This window comes from Bubalus bubalis, chromosome 2, assembly GCF_019923935.1.
Source record: "Bubalus bubalis isolate 160015118507 breed Murrah chromosome 2, NDDB_SH_1, whole genome shotgun sequence".
NCBI classification, from domain to species: domain Eukaryota; kingdom Metazoa; phylum Chordata; class Mammalia; order Artiodactyla; family Bovidae; genus Bubalus; species Bubalus bubalis.
This window is the reverse complement of record NC_059158.1, coordinates 59,975,249-60,000,305: the sequence shown is the minus strand read 5'-3', so window position 1 is coordinate 60,000,305 and position 25,057 is coordinate 59,975,249. Positions and strand designations below refer to the sequence as shown.

At 35.5% G+C, this 25,057-nt stretch overlaps 1 protein-coding gene and 1 long non-coding RNA gene across 5 annotated transcripts in view; one reads left to right on the top strand and one right to left on the bottom strand.

Annotated features, from left to right (window-relative positions):
• GULP1 (GULP PTB domain containing engulfment adaptor 1) overlaps window positions 1–6,761 on the top strand; it is a 340,099-nt gene extending 333,338 nt beyond the window's left edge. For all 4 annotated transcript variants that reach the window (XM_044932616.2, XM_044932614.2, XM_025273621.3 and 1 more), the window contains one exon: window positions 4,789–6,761. In XM_044932616.2, the coding sequence (XP_044788551.2) occupies window positions 4,789–4,860 (72 nt within the window). In that variant the 3' untranslated portion in view covers window positions 4,861–6,761. The remainder of the gene's footprint in view (window positions 1–4,788) is intronic.
• Window positions 6,762–16,978: 10,217 nt separating this feature from the next.
• Window positions 16,979–23,094, bottom strand: LOC123330632. Its single transcript, XR_006546665.2, has 2 exons — window positions 22,732–23,094; window positions 16,979–17,190 (listed from the first exon to the last, which is right to left on the bottom strand). It is a non-coding gene; the product is annotated as an uncharacterized LOC123330632 (long non-coding RNA).
• Window positions 23,095–25,057: the final 1,963 nt, after the last annotated feature.

Here is a 25,057-nt window from a genome sequence, read left to right as displayed (position 1 = left end):
TATTGAGTTAAGCTTACTGAAATTTTGGATTTTACTGTCTTATTTACAGAGGAAATCGAAAAAACATCTCATGAATGTAAGAATTTAAGCAGAACTATTAAGCCAAATTTTTTATAAATTGTTAGAAAATTAGATATTTCTTTAAAATCAATTATGTGGGTATCCAATTTGACATAATTTGCATTTCTCATTACGTCACTGGCAGGCAACTTAGTGTAATAGTATTGATATTCCAGAAGTGTACCTTATTCATTATAATAATTTAACATGTTAAAAAAGAACCATGGTAAGTCAATGAAAGATGAATGAATTTTGCATAAAATGATGTTAATTCAAGTGGTTAATAATTTGGAAGATCAGTGTATAGCTGAAATATACAACAAATATTCAGATAAATTTTGGAAGCCTTGGATAGTTTAAAATATTTGAAATACAATTACATACTTATCAGGCTTTTGAATTATAAAGAAATTTTTATAAGGAAAATATGTACATGCAGTCTCTTGTAGAAAAACTTCTATACTTCTTTTAATTTTGTTTTAAAAAGTATAACCATATTGTGTATGTATAATTAAAATAAGTAGACAAATGATAGGGAAACTAAATAATCAACAGATAAAAAGGCAGTTGCTCACAAAGGACCACAAATGGCTACATACTTATAGACATGTTAAATCTAATCAAAGAAAACATACAAATTAACAACTATAAATGCTACTTTAGTTCAGCAAATTAAACATTTTATTTTTTACTAATATGAGTACAAATGAAAGTGTGATGAAACAGGCACTCTAAATCATTGCAGGGTCAAGATCAGTGCATAGCATCCCTCGAGCAGTAATTTGTTGCTAATACGTGTATTTCTATGTGGTATCAAAAACTTTAATGCAATCTAACCTGAAGAGAAAATAACTATGAATATGGAAACTCTCTATGTATAGAAACATCCAGTCAACCCTATTTAAAATTATAAAATTCAGGAAACAAATCATATTAAAATTAATAAAACATCATAAAATCATCAAATTAGTTTTACATGGACTCAAAGAAATTTGTTCTGCTAAGATTAAAAAAATAGAATACAGAAATTTATATATAATGTATGTAATACATCAAATAAATGTTATATATAATATATAGTATATTATTAAATTATTTTTTAAATTTATAGTTAGAGGAAAGGGAGATTCAAAGGACATACTTCAACATGTTAATTGTTACATATGAGTGGTTTTTTTTATCCTTGATATACTTTTCTATTTCAAAGTAAGAAAATACAATTGGGGAAAATGTTTTATATAACATATATTATTAATAATATATTAATAATAAAATCATTATTTTGTGTGATATTAATTATAGTCTCCATTCCATCCCTACATAAGTTAAATAAGCTTTATTTTCATGCAGAGGTTTAAAATTCAAGAGGATATGGAACTTTAGAAGGACTGAGTATTTGTTAAATCATGACTTACTAAATGAGACCTAGAGAGGAAGGGTCAGAAAATGTGTGGGAAATTTTATTTTAGGAGGAAAGAAAACCAAGCAGCCATGTGACAATGTGTCTGTCAAAAGAGATAATTAAGTTAATGTAAAAGGAATCCAAAAGGATCTTTATAAAAACTTGGAGATACTCTTGTAATTAATATACAAATATTTTTTGCTGCTGTTGAAATAATGATCAACTCCTATCTTACTTTGATTACTATTCTGCTTTTCCTATAGTAATAGCACATTGATAAATGATATTTTCAGGGTAATTAAAGAGATAGTGGTTTAATTTCAGAATGAACTGATAACATTTTAAAAACAATGATATCAAATCTTTGCAAAGATAATACATACCCACAGTACTTGTCTATCTATCTAATAATATTCCAGAAGATGATATAGTACATAGATCCTCAGATATCCAAATAAAATATTTTAAAAAGAAGTTTATTTACAGTATTTTCAGTTTAAAGTATTGACTTTTCTAACCATTTGGCAGCTGTTTAAAAAATATGCATACAGTTGGCAAAATATTTCTGCTTGTGACAAGAATAGGCTTTTAAATATATGGTAAGTACTCTGACTTTTACTTAACTAAATAGAATTTGTATTTCAAATAATGAGAAGTAGTTTTGAAAAACCATTAAAGTGATGGTATTGCCATGTGGACTTTTTGCAGTAGATATAATGAAAAGCATTCTCAAAACACTAATAGTGAAAAAGGTGTGGCTTGCATTTTGTAATGATTCTCTTCCTCTATATGATACTGTTTGCATTGAACTTATAATAGAAGTACATTAGACACCAATTCTATTTGAAGGTAACTCAAATTTCTCAAATTCATTTGAGTAAATGCAAATGAATATGCATTTGGCTGTCATCTAATTAAATGAAAGACAAAGCAGAACAGAGGGCAGAAGCCCTCTCTTTGAGAGAGATTTTCTTTTCCTCAGGAGCAGACTGCTGTCTACATTTCATTTTATGGGCAAAGATGGGTATGGGAGAGATAGTAAGGCCAGAGATGGTCCATCATTCAATTACTTTGTGCAGAAAAGAAGAGAGCTTTGAGAAGAGAAGGACAAAATCCTTTGCCACTGAATTTTTACTATAACTCTGAAGAAAAATTTTCACGGCAATTGGGTCCTTGCTATTAATAAATTAAAGGCAGTTTAACTTCCAGAAGCATTTAAAACATGCTATGAAAAACTGTTAGCCTCTCAGTCATGTCCAGCTCTTTGCGACCCCATGGACTGTAGACCACCAGACTCCTCTGTCCATTGGATTTCGCACACAAGAATACTGGAATGGGTTGCTGTTTCCTTCTCCAGGGGATCTTCCTCACCCAGGGATCAAACCCTAGTCTCCCACATTGCAGCCACCAGGGAAGATGCTAAAACATGCTGGGGTGAGTGGGATTCAAATAATTTGCAAATGCAAGCAACTGCAAAACTAGTTGTTTAGTCGCTCAATCATGTCTGACTCTTTGGAGATTCCATGGACTGTACCTTGCCAGACTCCTCTGTCCATGGTATTTCCCAGGCAAGAATACTGGAGTGGGTTGCCGTTTCCTTCTCCAGGTGTTACCAAGTCCAAGCTTGTTCTCCTTGCCGTACAATAGGCCAATGAATCCAAGAGACAAGGTGTTGAGGCAAGGAAGAGACTTTAATCGGGGAGCTGGCAGACCGAGAACATGGAAGGCTCTGCCTCAAAATAACCATCTTCTTGGGGTCTGGATGCCAGGTTCTTTTATAGATCAGAGAAAAAGAATCAATGAGGAATTAAAATCAAAAGGCAGAATAGAGAGAGAGATGCAGTGGGAAGTAAAGTGAAAGGGTCTTCAGTCTTGCAAAGCATCTCCAGGGGAATGCCCAGCCTTCAGAAGGGATGTGTTAATCTCTTCTATTCACAGGTGGGCAGGAACAAGTGTCTCTCCATGAGCTAAACAAAGGCACTTTAGTTTACCATCAAGCAGAGGGGCAGGGTCCTCCAGGCAAGCCATTTAGTATGATTATAATAATGAAAGCAAGTCAAAGAAACAGTTTCCAACATGGTGTCAAAATTGGCTTCTTCCCTGAAACACAGGGAATATTCCCAATGCAGAGACTGAAGCAGCATCTCCTGCATTGGCAGGTAGATTCTTTACCACTGAGTCACCAGGGAAGCTGCAGAGGAAGCTCTTTCCATGGCAAAGTGGTCTGCAGTCCATTGCCACCATAGGATCCCCTACATAGGATACAGCATTGCAATTCCTAAATGCAATGCAGTTTATTTTACCAGGCTCTGGGCAGTGAAAGGTGAACACCTTTCACTTAAAGAAAGGTGAAAACTATTAAAGAAAGAAAGAAAGATGAAAACTATTAAACTGTCATCAACTTGAGATCTAGCTATTGTGCTTATACTTAAATGAACATTGACCTTTAAAGTCAAGGAATCTTTTTAAACTACAGTAGAATGACATAAAGTAGACTTTACTGAAAAGAAACATTTAAGTCTTAAAATTAATTCCATTAGTTCTGTTTTCTTCTGTCTCTTATGGATGCTCAGTTCAGTTCAGTTGCTCAGTTGTGTCAGACTCTTTGTGACCCCATGGACTGCAGCAAGCCAGGCTTCCATGTCCATCACTAACTCCCGGAGCCTACTCAAACTCATGTCCATAGAGTCGGTGATGCCATCCAACCATCTCATCCTCTGTCATCCCCTTCTCCTCCCACCTTCAATCTTGCCCAGCATCAGGGTCTTTGCCAAGGAGTCAGTTCGCATCAGGTGGTCAAAGTATTGGAGTTTCATCTTCAACATCAATCCTTACAAAGAATATTCAAGAGGATTGATTTCCTTTAGGATGGACTGGTTGGATCTCCTTGCAGTCCAAGAGACTCTCAAGAGTCTTCTCCAACACCACAGTTCAAAAGTATCAATTCTTCAGCACTCAGCTTTCTTTATAGTCCAGCTCTCGCATCATAGATGACCACTGGAAAAACCATAGCTTTGACTAGATGGCAAAGTTGTTGGCAAAGTAATGTCTCTGCTTTTTAATATGCTGTTTAGGTTAGTCATGTCTTTTTAATATGCTATCTAGCTAGCTTATGGATGCTAACCTCATGTATATTTAAAACATTTAAAATGTTAATGGATATAAAAGCACTTGATACAAATTTGACAAGTCAACATTTGACATATAATTATTTCTTTTTTGATCAAAGCATGAAGATTTCAACTTTTGTTCATAGTCTTTTTCATTTACAGATTTTTTTTTTCTATGAGCATTTCCTATTTTAATGATTTTACTTTGTTTTACAGGAGGGGTTCAAAATGGGACTAACTCTTGAAGGCACAGTATTTTGTCTCGACCCTTTAGACAGCAGGTGCTGATGTAAAGAACAAGAGGTCCTGAATCTGTTAAAATTGTTTTGTATATGTATATATATATATCAGTCATTATTACTTATGTCAGGTATTATAAACATGCCAATATATTTTTGAGTCTCTTAACTTTTTGAGAATTATTTCAGTAAAATTTCCTGATGCATTCACTGTTGATCTGTAACATTTTGCTTTAAAAACTCACTGTAAATTAAATTGTACTTTTATGTTCCTTTCAGTTTGTTTGTAGAAGAATTTGTAATTGAAAGACAGATTATCCAAATATCTGCCTTTGTCTGAATTCTAAATAATTAGCTTCTTCAAATTTATGTTCATTCTCTAGGCTGCTAGTTTATTATTAATTTCCCAAAAGCTATACATAAATGATACCTTTCAGAATCCTAAGAGATATACCAATGCCAAACTAAATATGTTCTATATTCAAACCAATAAACATGTTACCATTCATTAGACAGATATCATTTTATGTATGAAATGTTGTTCATATTATTGGGAAAATGTAAACTTTGAATATAACACCACCATATCATTTTTAACAGGTAAAATAACAGAAATATAAATCCCAATAATTAAACTAAATGTGTTTAGAGTTGTTCTTACTAAGTTCAGGGTAATAATATTAGTTATTATTATCAGCTATACTCTAAATATTTTATTTCATACATAAAGATTTTGGAAAAATGAAAGCTTGCTATTCACAAAGGACTTAAAATTTAGTTTCTATCAAGATAAGTTACATTACTAAACATCTAAATGTCATTTGATCTGATGTTTTCTCAAAATGATTTGGAATATATACTGTCTATAGTTGCAGCATCTATTACCCATATTTACTTTACCAAATAAATTTTTTCTCACTGAATAAGACTATTCTTATATTTCTCCGTTGATTAAAATATCTTCTCATCAAGGTTTACTTTGTGATAGCCCATTAATTCTGATTCTTTAAAAAATCTGTAACATATTTTCTTTATGAATTATCAATATTGTTTAGCAAATTTAATGTTTTTTCTGTTAAAGTCAGGATCTCATTTTTGAAATGAATGGAATTACTGTCCAGTTTAGTCTTTTACCTGAACAATAACATTTTTTTGCACCTGACCCTTGTGCTGGTGAACTTCAGCTTTTAAAAAAAAAATTGTTTCCTACATCTTCACCTGTTGTGTAACAGACTAATTTATACGGAGTGCAGCAAAAATTTACGGTCAGATATATAATTTGGTTCATCTCATTATAAGAAAAGTAAATTAAATTAATGAAAATGTGAGCTTAGATAGAAGGTAGATCTCAAAAATTTTTCTTTTCTTTTAGTCATGGGAATTTTCTTCATGTGCTAAAGGTACATTTTCACTAGGAACAGAAATCAAATATGCTTATGCAATATTATATTTGTATGTATCTTCATAATATTCTATGGTCTATATAAGCCTTCCTGTTCGTTTTCTGTTATCTGTTCAGTTGTACCTTAATTAGAGGGTAGTATATGTTTCATAAAGAAGAGTCTTTATAATTTTGTTTGTCATATAGTATTTTTGAATTTGTATAATGAGGATGTTTAGAAGCCCTATCAATGGCTTTTTTTAACAGATAGAATTTGTATTTTTATTGTACTTTAAAAAGCTTTATGTAATAGGTATATATTTAGTGGCAATTTATTATCAATGGCAACACAATAGAGTACTTTGCACATTTAAAATAAGTTACTTTACCAATTTTTAAAAGTAATCAATCCTGCTACTGGCATGATTAAATAGTATATATAATTGGTCATTAATTATGAACATTTTATTTCACCAGTGCATTTTTATGAAGATCCAGTTTCAAATGGTATTTCTATGTAAACTCAATGATATGTTTGGTTTTGCTGAAAATAAATGATTTTAAATAAATTGTATAATTTATATTTGTATATATTATAACTCATTAAATAATCTCTAATTCATTTAGAAACATTCTGAAGCTAATTTCATGCCAGATTTTACTGGTTGTAAATTGGTGCCAAAAGAAAGACAGAAAGAGAAAGAAGGAAGCAGAAATTTCTTACAGCCCACACACATTCTAGCTTTATGGTCAAACATCATTCTGTTGTGAAAACAGAACACTTCATCCTGCTGGTGAGAGAGGTCATAGTTTGCTTCCTTTTACCAGAAGCATCTGGTATAATAACCGTATTATATAAATATCTCTTTTCAGAATGGAGGGCCTTTTTATCCTAGTAATATACGGGGTATGTTGGCTGATAGTCTTATAAAGGTGGACCTGATAATAGAATTTAAGTTGTGCCTGATTAGAATGTCATGAAGTTTTGAACCTATTTAAAAAGCAGTGTTAAGTATTTTAATGGTACACAGGACACATGCACAGCCTTTGCAAAACAATGAGCACTTTATCCATCTGTTCAACAAAATTCATTTATTACTCCATGTGAATAACATGTATTAGGTGGGTAAGAAAACATTTGGTGAGTTTCTAGCAGACATTGTTAAACAGAAGATGACCAGATCCCTGCCTTCAGTTAGTTTATTGTCCTAAAGGAAAACTAAGATATTTATATGAATTAGTAAATGAAAACCTATATGTATTAAAGTACAGTGTGACACAAATATTAATATTTAGCTATGCTTAAATTTGGGTTCCTAGTACTGGCCAGTGTCTATCATGTTAGAAATCCAGGGTGAGACTTATGAAGACAGGCCAGTGAGGATAATTTTCTTCATCTTTTCTCGTTATATTGTGTATTTGATTTTTTTTATTTTAGTCACATTATGGGACTTCACTTTCAGATAGAATTTCTGATAGATTTTGTGTTTGTTGCATTTCTAAATACTGACTTCTATTTTTGCTCTTTTTGATGTTACTTAACATAACCATGAAAAAAACCTGGCTGTTAATAATTTTTCTGTTCCAGTGTTTCCATCTATAGTTCCAAATTCAATATTTATTCATGATTTTGGGTTTCAGCCTCTGTTAAATTACTTGAAGAATCTTGGACTCAGTTTTGACAACTAAATCCCAGACTCCACCCAAGCTACACTCTTTTTGGGCGGCTAACACACTGTTGATATGGGTATGGCTAGTATGCCCTCAGCCACCTGTGACTCATGCAAGAAGCACCTAATTTAATTGTCTTCTGCTTCCTAGATAACCTCAGACAAATATCTCAAGAACTTCTCCCTCTAACACCCATCTCATAAATTTTACACAAAGTTGCATACCTTTGTTCCATGTATTAATCTTATATTATTAAGGTCCGAATGTAACCCACTTATAAAATTCTGTCCTTCAAAAGATATTTCTCATCTGAAAAGGTATTCCTTTACTCTAGTGAGGAGACCACCTCTTAAAACAATTTATGGTCTATTTCTTTACTTTCAAGTTCAGTTCATTCAGTCACTCTGTCTTTTCTGACTCTTTGCGACCCCATGAATCACAGCATGCCAGGCCTCCCTGTCCATCACCAACTCCCGGAGTCCACCTAAACGATGTCGGATTCGTGATCTCCGAAGAAGATTTAGCCTCAGGACCAGGGACCAATCTTGATCACTCAAGAGCTTTTGTGTAGCAGAGTTTTATTAAAGTGAAAAAGGGACTGAGAAAGCTTCTGACATAGACATGAGAAGGGGGCTGAGAGTGCCCCCCTTGCTAGTGTTAGCAAGGGTGTTATATACATTTTAATTAATTATTACAATAAATCAAAAGAATGTCTCAAGATTGTGAAAATTTTGCCAGACCCACTCCCACAATTTACATTTTAGGATAACAGGATTAAAATTTAGCAATAGAAAGATCCTACCAGACGCACTCCCATAGTATCAGTTCAGTTCAGTCACTTAGTCGTGTCCGACTCTTTGCGACCCCATGAATCGCAGCACGCCAGACCTCCCTGTCCATCACCAACTCCCAGAGTTCACTCAGACTCATGTCCATCAAGTCAGTGATGCCATCCAGCCATCTCATCCTCTGTCGTCCCTTTTTCCTCCTGCCCCCAACCTCTCCCAGTATCAGGGTCTTTTCTAATGAGTCAACTCTTTGCATGAGGTGGCCAAAGTACTGGGGTTTCAGCTTTAGCATCATTCCTTCCAAAGAAATCCCAGGGCTGATCTCCTTCAGAATGGACTGGTTGGATCTCCTTGCAGTCCAAGGGACTCTCAAGAGTCTTCTCCAACACCGCAGTTCAAAAGCATCAATTCTTCAGCGCTCAGCTTTCTTAACAGTATACAATCTAAAATATCAGGATTAGTCAGAATGTTTTCAGGAAGGAGAAACTGTCCTCAAGCAAGATACATTGTTGTTATATAAGCACTAGTACAGAGTTTAAACTGAGTTGTTTGTTGTGTAATCATCAGTTCTGGGGAGAAGGCAATGGCACCCTACTCCAGTACTCTTGCCTGGAAAAATCCCATGGACGGAGGAGCCTGGTAGGCTGGAGTCCATGGGGTCGCGAAGAGTCAGACACGATTCAGCGACTTCACTTTCACTTTCCACTTTCATGCATCGGAGAAGGAAATGGCAACCCACTCCAGTGTTCTTGCCTGGAGAATCCCAGGGACGGCAAAGCCTGGTGGGCTGCTATAGATGTATAGGGTCGCACAGAGTTGGACATGACTGAAGCAACTTAGAAGCAGCAGCAGCAGTAGTTCCGGGCTTAAAGAAAAAAAAAAAAAAAAATATATATATATATATATATAGAGAGAGAGAGAGAGAGAGAGAGAGAGAGAGAGAGACTAAGACTAAGGAATGTAGAGAAAAAAATAAAACATTTGTCTTTTCTTCCTCCTTGAGAACCCCAGACCCCTCTCTTCTCCTCAGGGACACCAGACCCCCCTTATCAACCTGCTAGGAATTGACTCTCATTCCCCCCTTTTCTTTTAGAAGAATTATGTTGCCAAGGGAAAGGGGCATCGTTTTCATTCCATAACTACTTCCTGCTGTTTAGGGGTGTGGTACCTAAATTATTGAGGCAACATTCTCCTAACCCTCATATTGACGGTCTGATCCAGGGGCCCCAAGTAATAGTTGGAGGAGTTGTGGCACTCATAGGAGCTTGAACAACCATTTGTAACTTAAAAGCTTTCAGACAGTTAGAAACAAACCCCATTATAAAGTTACAGATGTAAGGCAAAATAGTCATTAGACCAAGTTAAAATCAAAATTTAAAGTCAAATGTCACCATGCCACGGTTATATCAGTCCATTTTAGGGTTACTTCAGTTCATTTCAGTTCAGTCACTCAGTCATATCCAACTCTTTGTGACCCTATGAACCCCCATAACAGTACGCCAGGCCTCCCTGTCCATCACCAACTCCCAGAGCTTACTCAAACTCATGTCCATTGAGTTGGAGATGCCATCCAACCATCTCATCCTCTGTTGTCCCTTGCTCCTCCTGCCCTCAATCTTTCCCAGCATCAGGGTCTTTTCAAATGAGTCACCTCTTCTCATCAGGTGGTCAAGGTATTGGAGTTTCAGCTACAACATCAGTTCCTCCACTGAACACCCAGGACTGATCTCCTTTAGGATGGACTGGTTGGATCTCTTTGCAGTCCAAGGGACTCTCAAGAGTCTTCTCCAACAGCACAGTTCAAAAGCATCAATTCTTCTGCGCTCAGCTTTCTTTATAGTCCAACTCTCACATCCATACACGACCACTGGGAAAACCATAGCCTTGACTAGACGGACCTTTGTCGGCAAAGTAATGTCTCTGCTTTTGAATATGCTATCTAGTTTGGTCATAACTTTCCTTCAAAGGAGCAAGCATCTTTTAATTTCATGGCTGCATTCACCATCTGCAGTGATTTTGGAGCCCAAAAAAATAAAGTCAGCCACTGTTTCCACTGTTTCCCCATCTATTTGCCATGAAGTGATGGAACCAGATGCCATGATCTTAGTTTTCTGAATGTTCAGCTTTAAGCCAACATTTTCACTCTCCTCTTTCACTTTCATCAAGAGGCTTTTGAGTTCCTCTTCACTTTCTGCCATAAGGGTGGTGTAATCTGCATATCTGAGGTTATTGATATTTCTCCTGGCAATCTTGAGTCCAGCTTGTGCTTCCTGCAGCCGAGCATTCCTCTGATGTACTCTGCATATAAGTTAAATAAGCAGGGTGACATTATACAGCCTTGATGTACTCCTTTTCCTATTTGGAACCAGTCTGTTTTTCCATGTCCAGTTCTAACTATTGCCCCTGACCTGTATACAGGTTTCTCAAGAGGCAGGTCAGGTGGTCTGGTATTCCCATTTCTTTCAGAATTTTCCACAGTTTATTGTGATCCACAGAGTCAAAGGCTTTGGCATAGTCAATAAAGCAGAAATAGATGTTTTTCTGGAACTCTCTTGCTTTTTCCATGATCCAGCAGATGTTGGCAATTTGATCTCTGGTTCCTCTGCCTTTTCTAAAACCAGCTAGAACATCTGGAAATTCACGGTTCATGTATTGCTGAAGCCTGGCTTGGAGAATTTTGAGCATTACTTTCCTAGCGTGTGAGATAAGTGCAATTATGCGGTAGTTTGAGCATTCTTTGGCATTGCCTTTCTTTGGGATTGGAATGAAAACTGACCTTTTCCAGTCCTGCAGCCACTGCTGAGTTTTCCAAATTTGCTGACATATTGATTGCAGCATTTTCATCATCTTTTAGCATTGCATCATCTTTTAGGATTTGAAATAGCTCAACTGGAATTCCATCACCTCCACTAGCTTTGTTCTAGTTTGCATTCCCACCAACAGTGTAAGAGGCTTCCTTTTTTCTCCGCACCCTCTGCAGCATTTATTGTTTGTAGACTTTTTGATGGCAGTCATTCTGACCAGCGTGAGATGGTACCGCATTTTGGTTTTGATTTGCGTTTCTCTGATAATGAGTGATGTTGAGCATCCTTTCATGTGTTTGTTAGCCATCTATATGTCTTCTTTGGAGAAATGTCTATTTAGTTCTTTGGCCCATTTTTTTATTGGGTCACTTATTTTTCTGGAATTGAGCTGCAGGAGCTGCTTGTATATTTTTGAGATTAATACTTTGTCAGTTGCTTCAGTTGCTATTATTTTCTCCCATTCTGAAGGCTGTCTTTTCACCTTGCTTATAGTTTCCTTCATTGTGCAAAAGCTTTTAAGTTTAATTAGGTCCATTTGTTTATTTTTGTTTTTATCCATTAATCTGGGAGGTGGGTCATAGAGGATCCTGCTGTGATTTATGTCAGAGAGTGTTTTGCCTATGTTTTCCTCTAGGAGTTTTATGGTTTCTGGTCTTACATTTAGATCTTTAATCTATTTTGAGTTTATTTTTGTGTATGGTGTTAGAAAGTGTTCTAGTTTCATTCTTTTACAAGTGGTTGACCAGTATTCCTAGCACCACTTGTTAAAGGGATTGTCTTTTCTCCATTGTATATTCTTGCCTCCTTTGTCAAAGATAAGGGGTCCATAGATGCATGGATTTATCTCTGGGCTTTCTATTTTGTTCCATTGATCTATGTTTCTGTCTTTGTGCCAGTACCATACTCTCTTGATGACTGTGGCTATGTAGTATAGCCTGAAGTCAGACAAGTTGATTCGTCCAGTTCCATTCTTCTTTCTCAATATTTATTTGGCTATTCAAGGTTTATTTTTTGTAATTCCATACAAATTGTGAAATCATTTGTTCTAATTCTCTGAAAAATACTGTTAGTAGCTTGATAGGGATTGCATTGAATCTATAGATTGCTTTGGGTAGTATACTGATTTTCACTATATTGATTCTTCTGATCCATGAATACAGTATATTTCTCCATCTATTTGTGTCATCTTTGATTTCTTTCATCAGTGTTTTATAGTTTTCTACATATAGGTCTTTCATTTCTTTAGGTAGATTTATTCCTAAGTATTTTATTATTTTTGTTGCAATGGTGAATGGAATTGTTTCCTTAATTTCTCTTTCATTTTTTTTTTCATTGTTAGTGTATAGGAGTGCAAGGGATTTCTGTGTGTTAATTTTATATCTTTCAACTTTACTATATTCATTAATTAGTTCTAGTAATTTTCTGGTGGAGTCTTTAGGGTTTTCTACCTAGAGGATCATGTCATCTGCAAACAGTGAGAGTTTTACTTCTTCTTTTCCAATCTGGATTCCTTTTATTTCTTTTTCTGCTCTTATTGCTGTGGCCAAAACTTCCAAAACTATGTTGAATAGTAGTGGTGAGAGTGGGCATCAGTTATAAGTTTATATAAAGGCCAGGCAAGTTCCCATAACCTGGAATCCAAATGAGGCAGTAGCCTGTAATGCCCAAGAATCCTTTCAATTGTCTTAAAGTCATAGGTAGAGGATAATCTAATATAGGTTTAACTCTAGAAAGCATCCTTCAAATCAATGATTGAAAAATATTTGGCTTGTCCATGCAGCCCCATTATGGTAGTGGATTGGGAGGAAAGCAGACCAGGGGCATTAGTGAGCAGAAAGTTGCCTCAATGTCCAAAAGAAATCAACTGATTGGCCCTCCACATTTATTAATACCCCGGGTCCCTCAGGTGTAATTAGGACGGGAGCTTGTATGGGGACCCCTGGGCACTTTCAGTCCAGATTGTCTTAAGAGTCTGACCCCTTGGGCCCACACCTCAGAGGGCAGTCTCTTTTCCAGTGTAGTCCTTTGAAGACCGGACCTGGAGCCAGGGGTGGCTTAGATGCCTGAGTGCAATCCTGCTTGAGATGCCCCTCCTTAACACAGTAATAACAAGTCCCTTTCACCTGGGTACCTCTGGGCATTTTCTTCAGGCTGTTTCAGAGCAGATCGAACAGCCATTGTTGAGGCTTCAGTCTTTTGCCTGGTTCTTTTTTGCCTCTTTTTTTCCTCCTTATATTCTCTACCATAAATACCATCTGAGGCAGCTGTAACAGTTTTTTCTAAAGATTGATTTTGTCCTTTACTCCTCCCTGAGAAGCCCAGACTCTCTCTCCTCGGGAACCCCAGACCTCTTATCAACCTGCCTAGGAACTAACACTCTCAGTTCTAAATTTTGTTTGTTGATCTGCATACAGATTTCTCAGGAGGCAGATCAGGTGGTCTGGTATTCCCACCTCTTGAAGAATTTTCCAGTTTATTGTGATCCACACAATCAAAGGCTTTGGCATAGTTGATAAAGCAGACGTAGATTTTTTTGGAACGCTCTTGCTTTTTCAATGAGCCAATGGATGTTAGCAAGTTGATCTCTGGTTCCTCTGTCTTTTTGAAATCCAGCTTGAACATCTGGAAGTTTGTGGTTCACATATTGCTGAAGCCTGGCTTGGAGAATTTTGAGCATTACTTTACTAGCATGTGAGATGAGTGCAATTGTGCGGTAGTTTGAGCATTCTTTGGCATTGCGTTTCTTTGGGATTGGAATGAAAACTGACCTTTTCCAGTCCTGTGGCCACTGCTGAGTTTTCCAAATTTGCTGGCATATTGAGTGTAGCACTTTCATAACATCATCTTTTAGGATTTGAAATAGCTTAACTGGGATTCCATCACCTCCACTAGCTTTGTTCATAGTGATGTTTCCTAGGACCCACTTGAGTTCAAATTCCAGCATGTCTGGCTCTAGGTGAGTAATCATACCATTGTGGTTATCTGGGTCATGAAGATCTTTTTTGTATAGTTCTGTGTATTCTTGCCACCTCTTCTTAATATCTTTTGCTTCTGTTAGGTCCATGTCATTTCTGTCCTTAATTCTGCCCATCTTTGCATGAAATGTTCCCTTGGTATCTCTAATTTTCTTGAAGAGATCTCTAGTTTTTCCCATTCTATTGTTTTCCTCTACTTCTTTGCACTGATCATGGAGGAAGGCTTTCTTATCTCTCCTTGCTATTCTTTGGAACTCTGCATTCAAATAGGTATATCCTTCCTTTTCTCCTTTGCCTTTTGCTTCTCTTCTTTTCTCAGCTATTTGTAAGGCCTCCTCAGACAACCATTTTTCCTTTTGCATTTCTTTTTCTTGGGGTTGGTCTTGATCACAGCCTCTTGTACAATGTCATGAACCTACATCCATAGTTCTGCAGGTACTCTATCTATCAGATCTAGTCCCTTGAATCTAGTTGTCACTTCCACTGTATACGAAGATATTACCTTTCTCTGAATCCATTTCTTTCCACTCTAATGCATGGATCCTAAGACCCACTACTTCTAAAACCATAGTTAAATAATGTACAAAATAGAAATAATGTACAAAATAAGGAATTTAAAAGTTCATTTCATATTTTTCTGACACTACACGATAAATTGAAATAGCTGAATTTCTTATTTCCATATCAAAAACATTGGGTTTTGTATGAGTTAACAATACCACTCACTCACTTGTCACACCTAGTCATATCCAGCTCTTTGTGACCCTATGGACTAGCCCACCAGACTCATCTGTCCATGGGATTTTTCAGGCAAGAATACTGGAGTTGGTTGCTATTTCCTCCTCCGGGGAATCTTCCCGACCCAGGGATCAAATCTGTGTCTCCTGCATTGCAGGAGGATTCTTTATCGCTGAACTACTGGGGAAGCCCAATAGTACCACTGCAGCTACATAACTAAAACTTTGCTAATTACCTTATATTTACATTTAGCCACATTTTTGGAGTTTATTCAGATGCACACTCGGAATTCATTGAGCCAAATATTTCCAGTTTGCAAGCAGCTCTATAGGCACTTTGGAACCTGCATTAGACTTTCAAGTGTTGCTGTTCTCATTAAAGAGAGTCTGGCTAGAAGCTGTAGAAGCTATCTTCTTAAAAGAATTCCCCAGCATGTGCTGGGTCTAATGAAATTCTCTGCTAAAAACATTCTGAAATCTCATGGCATTTTCTCCATAAATCATGGTTTATCAACTTTTCATTACTAGTATATTTGCAAAAATCAATAAAATACTCTCTTGGAAACATTTAAAATAAATTTTTAATAAAATATTTTTTAAACTTTTGTATTTATTCTCCAAAAATGTTATGAAGTATTGCTTTGACAGTTTTGTATCTTCTTTGGTGCCACATACAACACTTTATTCATAAATTGTTCAGCAAAATGATTAATGATTCTTTAGCATTTCTTGCTAATGATGTAAGCTAAAACTTCATATGCTCTCTGTGAAAGAAAAGAGCAATATGCCTTCCAAGTAAATATTAGGAGAATATAATCACTTTTTCCTCTCTGATAAAATCTTTACCATAATTTTAACTGTTATTTTATGCAGCAATGATTTGCTAAATAAAAACTTGACATTCTCTATGATCATCTATTAATCACCATAGATTTCACTATGGAAATATATCTAAATTTCACTTAGATTTCACTAAGGAAATCTGGCTCAGTCACGGGAGGTAGAAAATTGACTATTTATATTAATTATGTTAATAGTATTTATTAATTGATTATTATAGCTTCAATGAGGGCGTGAGGATTCAAAGATTAATGTTGTATAGTTAAGGGACATTGCATGCACTCAGCAGGTGGAGAAATATATTTGTTGAGCATGTGAATTAAAGAATGATACTATTTATAACAGCCAGGACATGGAAGCAACCTAAATGTCCATCAGCAGAAGGACGAATAAAGATGTGGCACATGTATACAATGGAATACTACTCAGCCATAAAAAGGAACAAAATTGTGCCATTTGCAGAGACGTGGATGGACCTAGAGACTGTCATACAAGCTGAAGTAAGTCAGAATGAGAAAAACAAATAATCATATATTAATGCACATATGTGGAATCTAGAAAAATGGTACAGATGAACCTAGTTGCAAAGCAGAAATAGAGACACAGATATGGAGAACAAATGTATGGACATCAAGGAGGGAAAGTAGGGGATGAGGTAGACTGGGAGATTGGGATTGACATATATACACTACTGTGTATAAAATAGACAACTCATGAGAACCTGCCATAGAGCACAGGAAATTCTACTCAGTGCTGTGTGGTGACCTAAACGGGGAGGAAATCCAAAGCGGAGATATAGGAATACTATAGTTGATTCACTTTGCTGTACAACAACAGAAACTGACACAGCATTGTTGGGCAACTATGCTCCAATAAAAAATAAAAAAAAAAAAAGAATTATACGTAAAGATTCAAACTGTGTCTTTCCTTCATTCCCATGTTGTGGTCATACAGTTTTCATTAGCTTTAAATATTTTTAAGTTCATTTATTTGTCCTTAGCTTTTTACTGTCCTCTTACTTCAAATGACATTTCTTAGGAACATGCTGGGGCCCTTCCCAGTTGACTACTCCCTCCCCTCTGTCTGGCCAGTCTGCTATGTTCTAGTCTGTTCCAAAGGTCACTTGTTCCAATTGAAATAGCTGTCTGGATGGCCTGGAAATAATCCAGATACTGGTTCTTTCCTGTAGAGAAAGCAAAGAAAGATGTTAGTTCCTTGGCTACATTTTGAAAGAAAAAAAGAATTTTATGGTGAAGTCTACTAATACTTGAAAATATTAATGTAGCTCTGGGACTAATTTAAAATTGTTGCTCTTTTCCAGTGCTTCATGTCACTGCACTTTTTTACATACTTTTTAAAGTTTAATATGAGTGTAATTTAATAATTGGCAATAAATAGCTAAGTACATGTAGGAAGTGTTTGAACACAGATTTTGGCAAAGAATCATCTTAAACCATGTTCTCTCATATACATACACAAACACACATACCTCATTTATCTATTCAGCTCTTCATTTATTTTATTCACAGTATCTACTTTAATTGAAAACAAAATAAAACTTGTACTGGACAGTACAAGGAATGGGAGGAGACAGATAGTGAGGAGATAGTTGCAAATGTTGAGAGGTAAAAACTAACCCACACTTGGCAAAGAACTAAGCACAGATACCTTCCCTGTTCATTTTTCAGACAATTTGGATCATTTGCAGGCTCGGGAGTAAACAGTATGATGCAATTTTGTAAAAAACTGTTTCTCCAGTAAATCTTCTTTAATTCCCCCCTAGATCTCTGGTAAAGGCTTCCAGTTTTCATCTTTTCTACATAAAAGGAGTTAAACAGGAAAATGCCTGAAGATAAGCTGGCCACTTCTTTCATGACTTCCTGACATCCGCGGTGATTAGGAAAATATGTATCTCTTTCTTAGCATCACTAGATTTTGAAAATATCTTAACCATACATTACATGAATTTTTAACTTATTTTTAAAAGATTACTTATGTAAACTGTGTTTGATTTAAAACAACTCAGTCTGATCTACAGTGAATTAATGAATGAAGATTTAAAACTTCATACTGTGATGTGACATGGTTATAGCTCTAGAGTCTTTGACTTTGGGAATAACATTCTTGAACATTAGCTATTCTTGTCATAAAAGGAAGAAAGTCCTCCAAATAAACCAAAGCTTAAGAAAGTCATAGAAAGCTGTATTTCATCTTTTATTTACATTCTAGTTATAAATAAATATTGAATCAATGGCTTCTAGGTTCATGAGGCATCTGGCTGGCCAGAGTCCATTTAAAAAGGAAAGTAGAACCCACAAAACTGTCCCAGCCTTTGTATCTGTTTATCGTCTCAAAGTGAGCTTCATTGGTGTCTCAGATGGTAAAGAATCTGCCTGCAATGATGGAGACCCAAGTTCAATCCCTGGGTCAGAAGGATCCCACCATCTCAAAATCTGTGTGTACAGTTCTATTGCTGTTGTTGTTAAGTTGCTAACTCATGTCCGACTCTCCTGAAATCCCACGGACTGTAGCCTACCAGGCTCTTCTCTCCGTGGGATTTCCCAACTGAGAATGCTGGAGTGGGTAGTCAATTCCTTCTCCAGGGGATTTTTCTAACCCAGGGATCAAACTCATGTCCCTTGCAATGGCAGGCAAGTTCTTTACCAGTGAGTAACCAGAGAAGAGTTCTGTACCTTCATAATAAATCTGAATGCAAGGCAAAAGCATGGTTCTAGCATTCTCTCATTTCTCAACTTTTCATACTCCTAGGGACACAGACTCAGAGCATATTTACAGGGTAGAAATGGGGTCTATCCTTCTCTTCAAAAGTATTACTGTCTTGCTGCATTTTCAGGATAACTTCAAGATAAATGATCATGTCTCAAAGGAATTCAGAGGCCCCTAACTTTTCCAAGTAAACATTAAACCTTAAAAATGCCAACAAAAAATGCTGACATGTATAAAATAAATCTATAATAAAATAGCAAAGCACAAATATTCTTAAATATGTTTACATGAGAATTTGTCTTGCTTATATGTGCTTTGGTTTTATAACAAAACTTCATTTGTGAGAAGGTAAATGTTAGAATATTCTCGCGAAACTGATTCAAATAAAACTTGCCTTTGACATATGTTGTGTTATACACCTTTGTGTCACTTTTTGGGTAAAGTTTTTCTTATTACTGTACCTATAAAGAAAAGAAAAACAGAGAACATACAAATCCCCAGCATGCCTGTTAGGTCTTCCAAAGGCACCAGTTGAATTTCTCATCACTCTGCCTCCCTTCCTTAAGGCTTAATCATAGAGCTGAAACTAGAGAAAACAGCTGTCCTTGAAAACCACAAGGGGCTCAAGTATTTATTTTTGCTATGCAAATTGAGCGAATTTGTACAAACCTTTCAAAGTTATCTTGCCAAATAAACCCTAAAAAGCAGTACCTCTTTCTTAGCAAGTAGTTCAGTTTTTTAAAAGAAGTAATTAGAAATGTCTATATGATCAAATAAAATTAATTAGAAAGTTTGTAGACATAAAGTCAATGAGACCATGGAAAGCACATGAGTCATATGACCTAGTTGAGTTTATTTAGAACACACACACTTACAAAAATTTGGGTTTGCATCAAAACCAGATTGTTTCCCGTACTGTTCCCCAACTAAAAATTAGAAGGTCAAAGGAAAATTGAACAAAAATGTCCCAAAAAGCAATTCATGAAAATTGTCTAACAACTAACAAAACAAAATAAATGGAAGAGTAAGAGGAAGAACATGTTTTATCATTTTGAATTTTATACTTTAAAGCCTGTTCAACAGCTGAACAGCCTTTAACATATAAAAATATATAATTTTTATATCATATATTATGTGTTATTAACTTTCATGTAATACCACTTATCTTTTCCTTTAACAATTATCAGGAAAATTGCTCTAGCAAATTCATTTTTGGATGTAAAATGAAACAGTGTAACTGGGACTTAAAGAGCACAGAGAGCTATTTTGGAATGTGCTTGCTCTCAAGAAAGGCCAAGTGAGATTAAAATAAATGCATTAATTGATTATTGTTCTTTATGAGAATGAACAATTTCAGGCAGAGAGAAACTTCAGCTCTGTTTCAAAAGGTCAGCAGTGATGGTATTTAAGAGGAAAACTGAAGTCACATTTAAAAAACTTGAGACAGATGCTTTATATTAAAAGCCTTCTCTGATGAGGTCCTTTTATGGTGACTGGAGTCTGTTCTCCTTGGTGGGTATAGACTGAAAGAAAAAACAAGTTATTGCCCTCCACTGATCCTTTTATGTGCCTTAACTGCACATATTTTTAAGGAACAATTGGAATTTCTGCACTCTGGCTGCATCTGCACTCTGACTGCTCCCAGTATAAGTCTCTCTCTTTCTCCCTACCACCATCCCTTTCTCCCTCTCTCTCCTCTCTCTCTCTCTCTCTCTCTATATATATATATGATTCTAGAAATGTGACTCTGAAATTGGTCTAAGTCAATTATTAAAGTAGCTTGGGGTATTCAATGGAAAATTTGGAAAAATTTTAGAGACATATTTCTTTTTCTTTCATTTCCTAAAGGCTAAAACGTCAAAAGAAAACTGTCTGAATAATGAATATATATTGGCAAGACTAATGTATATTTATGACTGCCAAAATTTCAAGATTACTGATACAGATTGTGGTATGTCTATGTGGCCAGAAAGATCACTGTGAGATGAACAATCTTTTCCATCCAGCACTCATCACAGAATATTTCTTGGTATATGTGAAACCACAAATACATCAGTGGGAACTTACTCGTATGGAAATACTGTAGTCAAACCACTAATCATGGCAGCCAGATTTCCCAGAATAAAGCAGTTACTCTAGAAATTATGCCAACTGCTTGGGTTAAAATATGGTTTCAAAAATTGCAGATCAGCATAATATGGAAAAGTTATTAGCAAACTAAAAAATGTGGATCTAAAGCGGACAGTGTTGAACAGCAATTCCAGCTGTAGAGTCTCAAAAGAGAGTTGCAAAGACCATCAGTTATACATTTCAGTCAAACTTATTGCATCTATTTCTATCCTGCCTAAATGAATTGTAATTACAAATTATGAAATACTTTTGTATAGATATAGGGTTCCATATAGAAGCATTTTTTCTAATTAAAAAAAATACTTAATCAGATGTTCTCATAAAGTTATTCTTGGCTTTGTTATTTGACACTTCATATTGATTGTAAAGTGATATGAATTAGAGCCAAGGTAATTTTGGAGATAGAAATATGTGATTTCTATTTATTTGTAGCAATAAATAAATAGATTTAACTTGAGAGGCAGAGAAGCCCACTATGTTTAAGCTTTTGTAAAAACTTCAAATTTTGGAAAACAAACAAACAAACATACAATGAATGTGTATATATTCATTAAACATGTTTGGTTTTGTATCAAGATTTTGTGAAAATAAATTCACTAATAAGTTTCTACTTCTTAATTTTAATGTGTTTTTAATGCTATATAATGTTCATTCATTCTACACAATATTTTTAAGTTAGCCTGCACCCATATAAGTGATGCTTTTTCTGATTCCCTATTAATTTAGCACTACATTTTGACAGAAAACTTTATTCAATATCTTCCACTGAACTATTTCAGTAGAGCAGAAATCATCAATTAGTGCTGTGATGAAAGAATCATTTACTATCAACTGTTCTAGCTTAGATTTCTCCCAGAGTGTATTAAATTTTTTGGATAATTTGACAGAAATTTCTGATTACTATGCCATAATCCTTTATTTCTATATATGTGATAGTTCAACATGGACTAGTGGGTTTCCATATGAATAGTCTAAAAACCGCAAGTTGTAGATACCTTGTTAAAATGAAGAATTCAAATTTCAAATCATGTGATTAAAAATGGATTAAAGACTTAAGTGTAAGACTTGAAACTAAAATTTTTACAAGAAAACTTTGGGAGTAAGGTGTTTGGCACTGGTTTTACTATGTTTTTTTTTTGGGAGGAGGGGAAACTGTCTCCTTCAACAAAGGAAATAAAAGCAAAAATAAACAAATGGAACTAGATCAAACTGCAAAGCTTTTGCACAGCAGAGGAAATGCATCAACAAAATGAGAAGGCCACCTACTGAATGTGAAAAGATTTGCAAACATTATATCTGATAAGGGTTTAATATCCAAAGAACTCATTTAACTCAACATCAAGTAAACAAACAACGTGATTAGAAAATGGTCCGAGTATCTGAATAAACCTTTTCCCAAAGGCACAAGTGGGGTACAGGCACATGAAAAGATACTCAGTATCACTAATCAGAGAAATGCAAATCAAAACCACAATACGATATCACCTCACACCTGGCAGAATGGGTATTATCAAAAAACAAATAACAAGTGTTGACAAGGACATGGAGAAAAGGGGAGCTTGGTACACTGTCAGTGGGAATGTAAATTTTGGGCACCTACTATGGAAAATAGTATGGAGTTTTCTCAAAAAGTTAAAAATAGAACTACCATATCACCCAGCAATTCCACTTCTAGGTATTTATCTAAAAAGATCAAAAGCACTAATTTGAAACATAAATGCATTCCTGTTTATTGCAGCAGTATTTACAGTAGCCAAGATATGGAAGCACCCTCAATTCCCATCAATAGATGAATGGATAAAAGAAATGTGGTATAAATACACACACACACAGTGGACTATTAGCCATAAAAAGAATGAAGTCTTACCATTTCTGACAGCATGGACGATCCTGGAATATTATGCTTAGTGAAATAAGTTTGATAGAAAAAGACAAGAACTGTAAGATCTCACATTTTTGTGGAATCTGACAAAGAAAACGAATGAACAAACAAAACAGAAACAGAGTTATGGATACAGAAAAGAAACACGGTTGCCAGAAGGGAGGGGATGGGGAAAGGAAAGAAACAAGTGGGGGAGATTAAGAGGTACAAACTTCCAGCTGCAAAATAAATGAGTCACAGCTTGGAAATGTTCAGTGTGGGAAATATATTCAATAGCTATGTAATAATATCTTAGTAAGGTAACAAGACTTGTGGTGATTACTTTGAAATGTGCAAAAATATGGAATTGCTATGCTTTGTAACAAGAACTAACACAGGGTTGGTCAATTATACCTCAAAAACAAATAGGAAAATAGATCAAAGTTGTGTTTAACAGTGGTGAGGAAAGTGAAGGGGGAACTGGCTGAAGGCAATCAAAAGGTACAGACTTTCAATTTAATTTATCCCCAGATAAGTACTGGGGATGTAATATAAAATATGATAAATATAATCAACAATGCTGTATGTTAAATAGGAAAGTTGTTCAGTTCTAATTGTTAGTTGTAACTTTGATTCTAGCTTCATTTTATGGTGGAAATTAAATTTGTGCATAGAGATGACTTATTCAGGATGTGTTGTCTTCCCAAATTACTAATGCTAAAGTATTCTGAAGTGGACTTGATGATTCTCAGAAAAAGTATAGAGTGTGAGAGCTTTGTCTATCCTTAATGATACCTGCCTTTTCTAAACTAGAACTTCTACATTAAATAATGTACATTATTTCTACATTAAATAATCTTATGGCTTCCATAAGATGTTACAGAAAAACCCAAGTGAAATTTTTGGTGACCTCAATATTTGGCTAAAATCCAAAATACTAACAGTGCTGACTGCAGACAAGGATGTTGCGCAATTGAAACTCCGATTCATTGCTGCTGAAAATGGAAAATGGTACAGCAACTTGGAAGACAGTTTGGCAGCTTTATACAAAATTAAATATGGCCCTAGTATTCGATTCAATAAACATTTGCATGGTTATTTATCCAAGTCATTTGGAAATTTATGTTTCACAAAAACCTGCATGTAAATGCTTATAGCAGCCTTTTTCATAATTGTCAAAAACTGGAAGCAACCAAGATGTCCTTTAATAGGTGAATGTATAAATCAACTGTGGTTTACTTGTGCAAGGTATATTCATGTAATACTATTAAAGGGAAAAAAGATAGGAGCTATCAAACCATGAAAAGACATTGGTGAATCTTAACTACATGTTTCTAATGGAAAGAAGTCACTCTGAAAATGCTATTACTGTATGATTCAAAGAATATTTTATTATGGAAAAGGCAAAACTGAAGCCATGGTAAAAATATGTGTTTGCCAAGGGTTTGGGGAATGGGAGAAGATTTAATAGATGAAACATAAAAAAACAATTTAAGGCAGTGAAAATATTTTGTCTTACACTATAATGGTGGATTGGAGAAGGAAATGGCAACCCACTCCAGTGTTCTTGCCTGGAGAATCCCAGGGACAGAGAAGCCTGGGACTGCCATCTATGGGGTCACACAGAGTCGGACACGACTGAAGCGACTTAGCAGCAGCAGCAGCAGCATAATGGTGGATACATGACGCTGTGCAGCAAAAGACTGAACCTTAACGCATGAAAAATTTTAAAAATCACTTAGGATATTGGGAGATCCCAGGACGAATGGCAGAATGTACCAAAACAATCTAACTGTATTATGAGCGTGGAAAACAAGTTCACTGAAAGCGGGGGGAGTAAATGTCCTGGCCTATATAAACTTGGAAAGAAGTGGCGTCTACAAGACTAGAGGCAAAGGGAACTACACATAAGCAACGTGCTGTAGATATTAGAGCTATTTCACACGGGGGTAGGGATTAATCATTCTGACACCACTACACGTGTATATTGTGATTAAACAATTAAGTGAACCTATGGCCAATGATAATAGCCAGATTTCTCACTCCTGGAACAGAAGATTACAGATAAGCAAAGGAAGAAGACTACAATGATCTTGTGGAAATCGATGGACTTTGGATACACCAGCAATAGCCCCTTTTTTAGATTAAAATAGTTACATATGAAATATTTATAGATATGTGAGTATGTACCAGTTATTATTCACACATATTGTTCCCTGCTTTGTCAGCTTAGAGGATCCAGAAGCAGTGCATTTTAGTAACAATGAGCATGTTACCTAGATCTTGATTTCTAGTAAAAGGGACTAGGGTACTTCTTGGGAAAAAAGCAGCT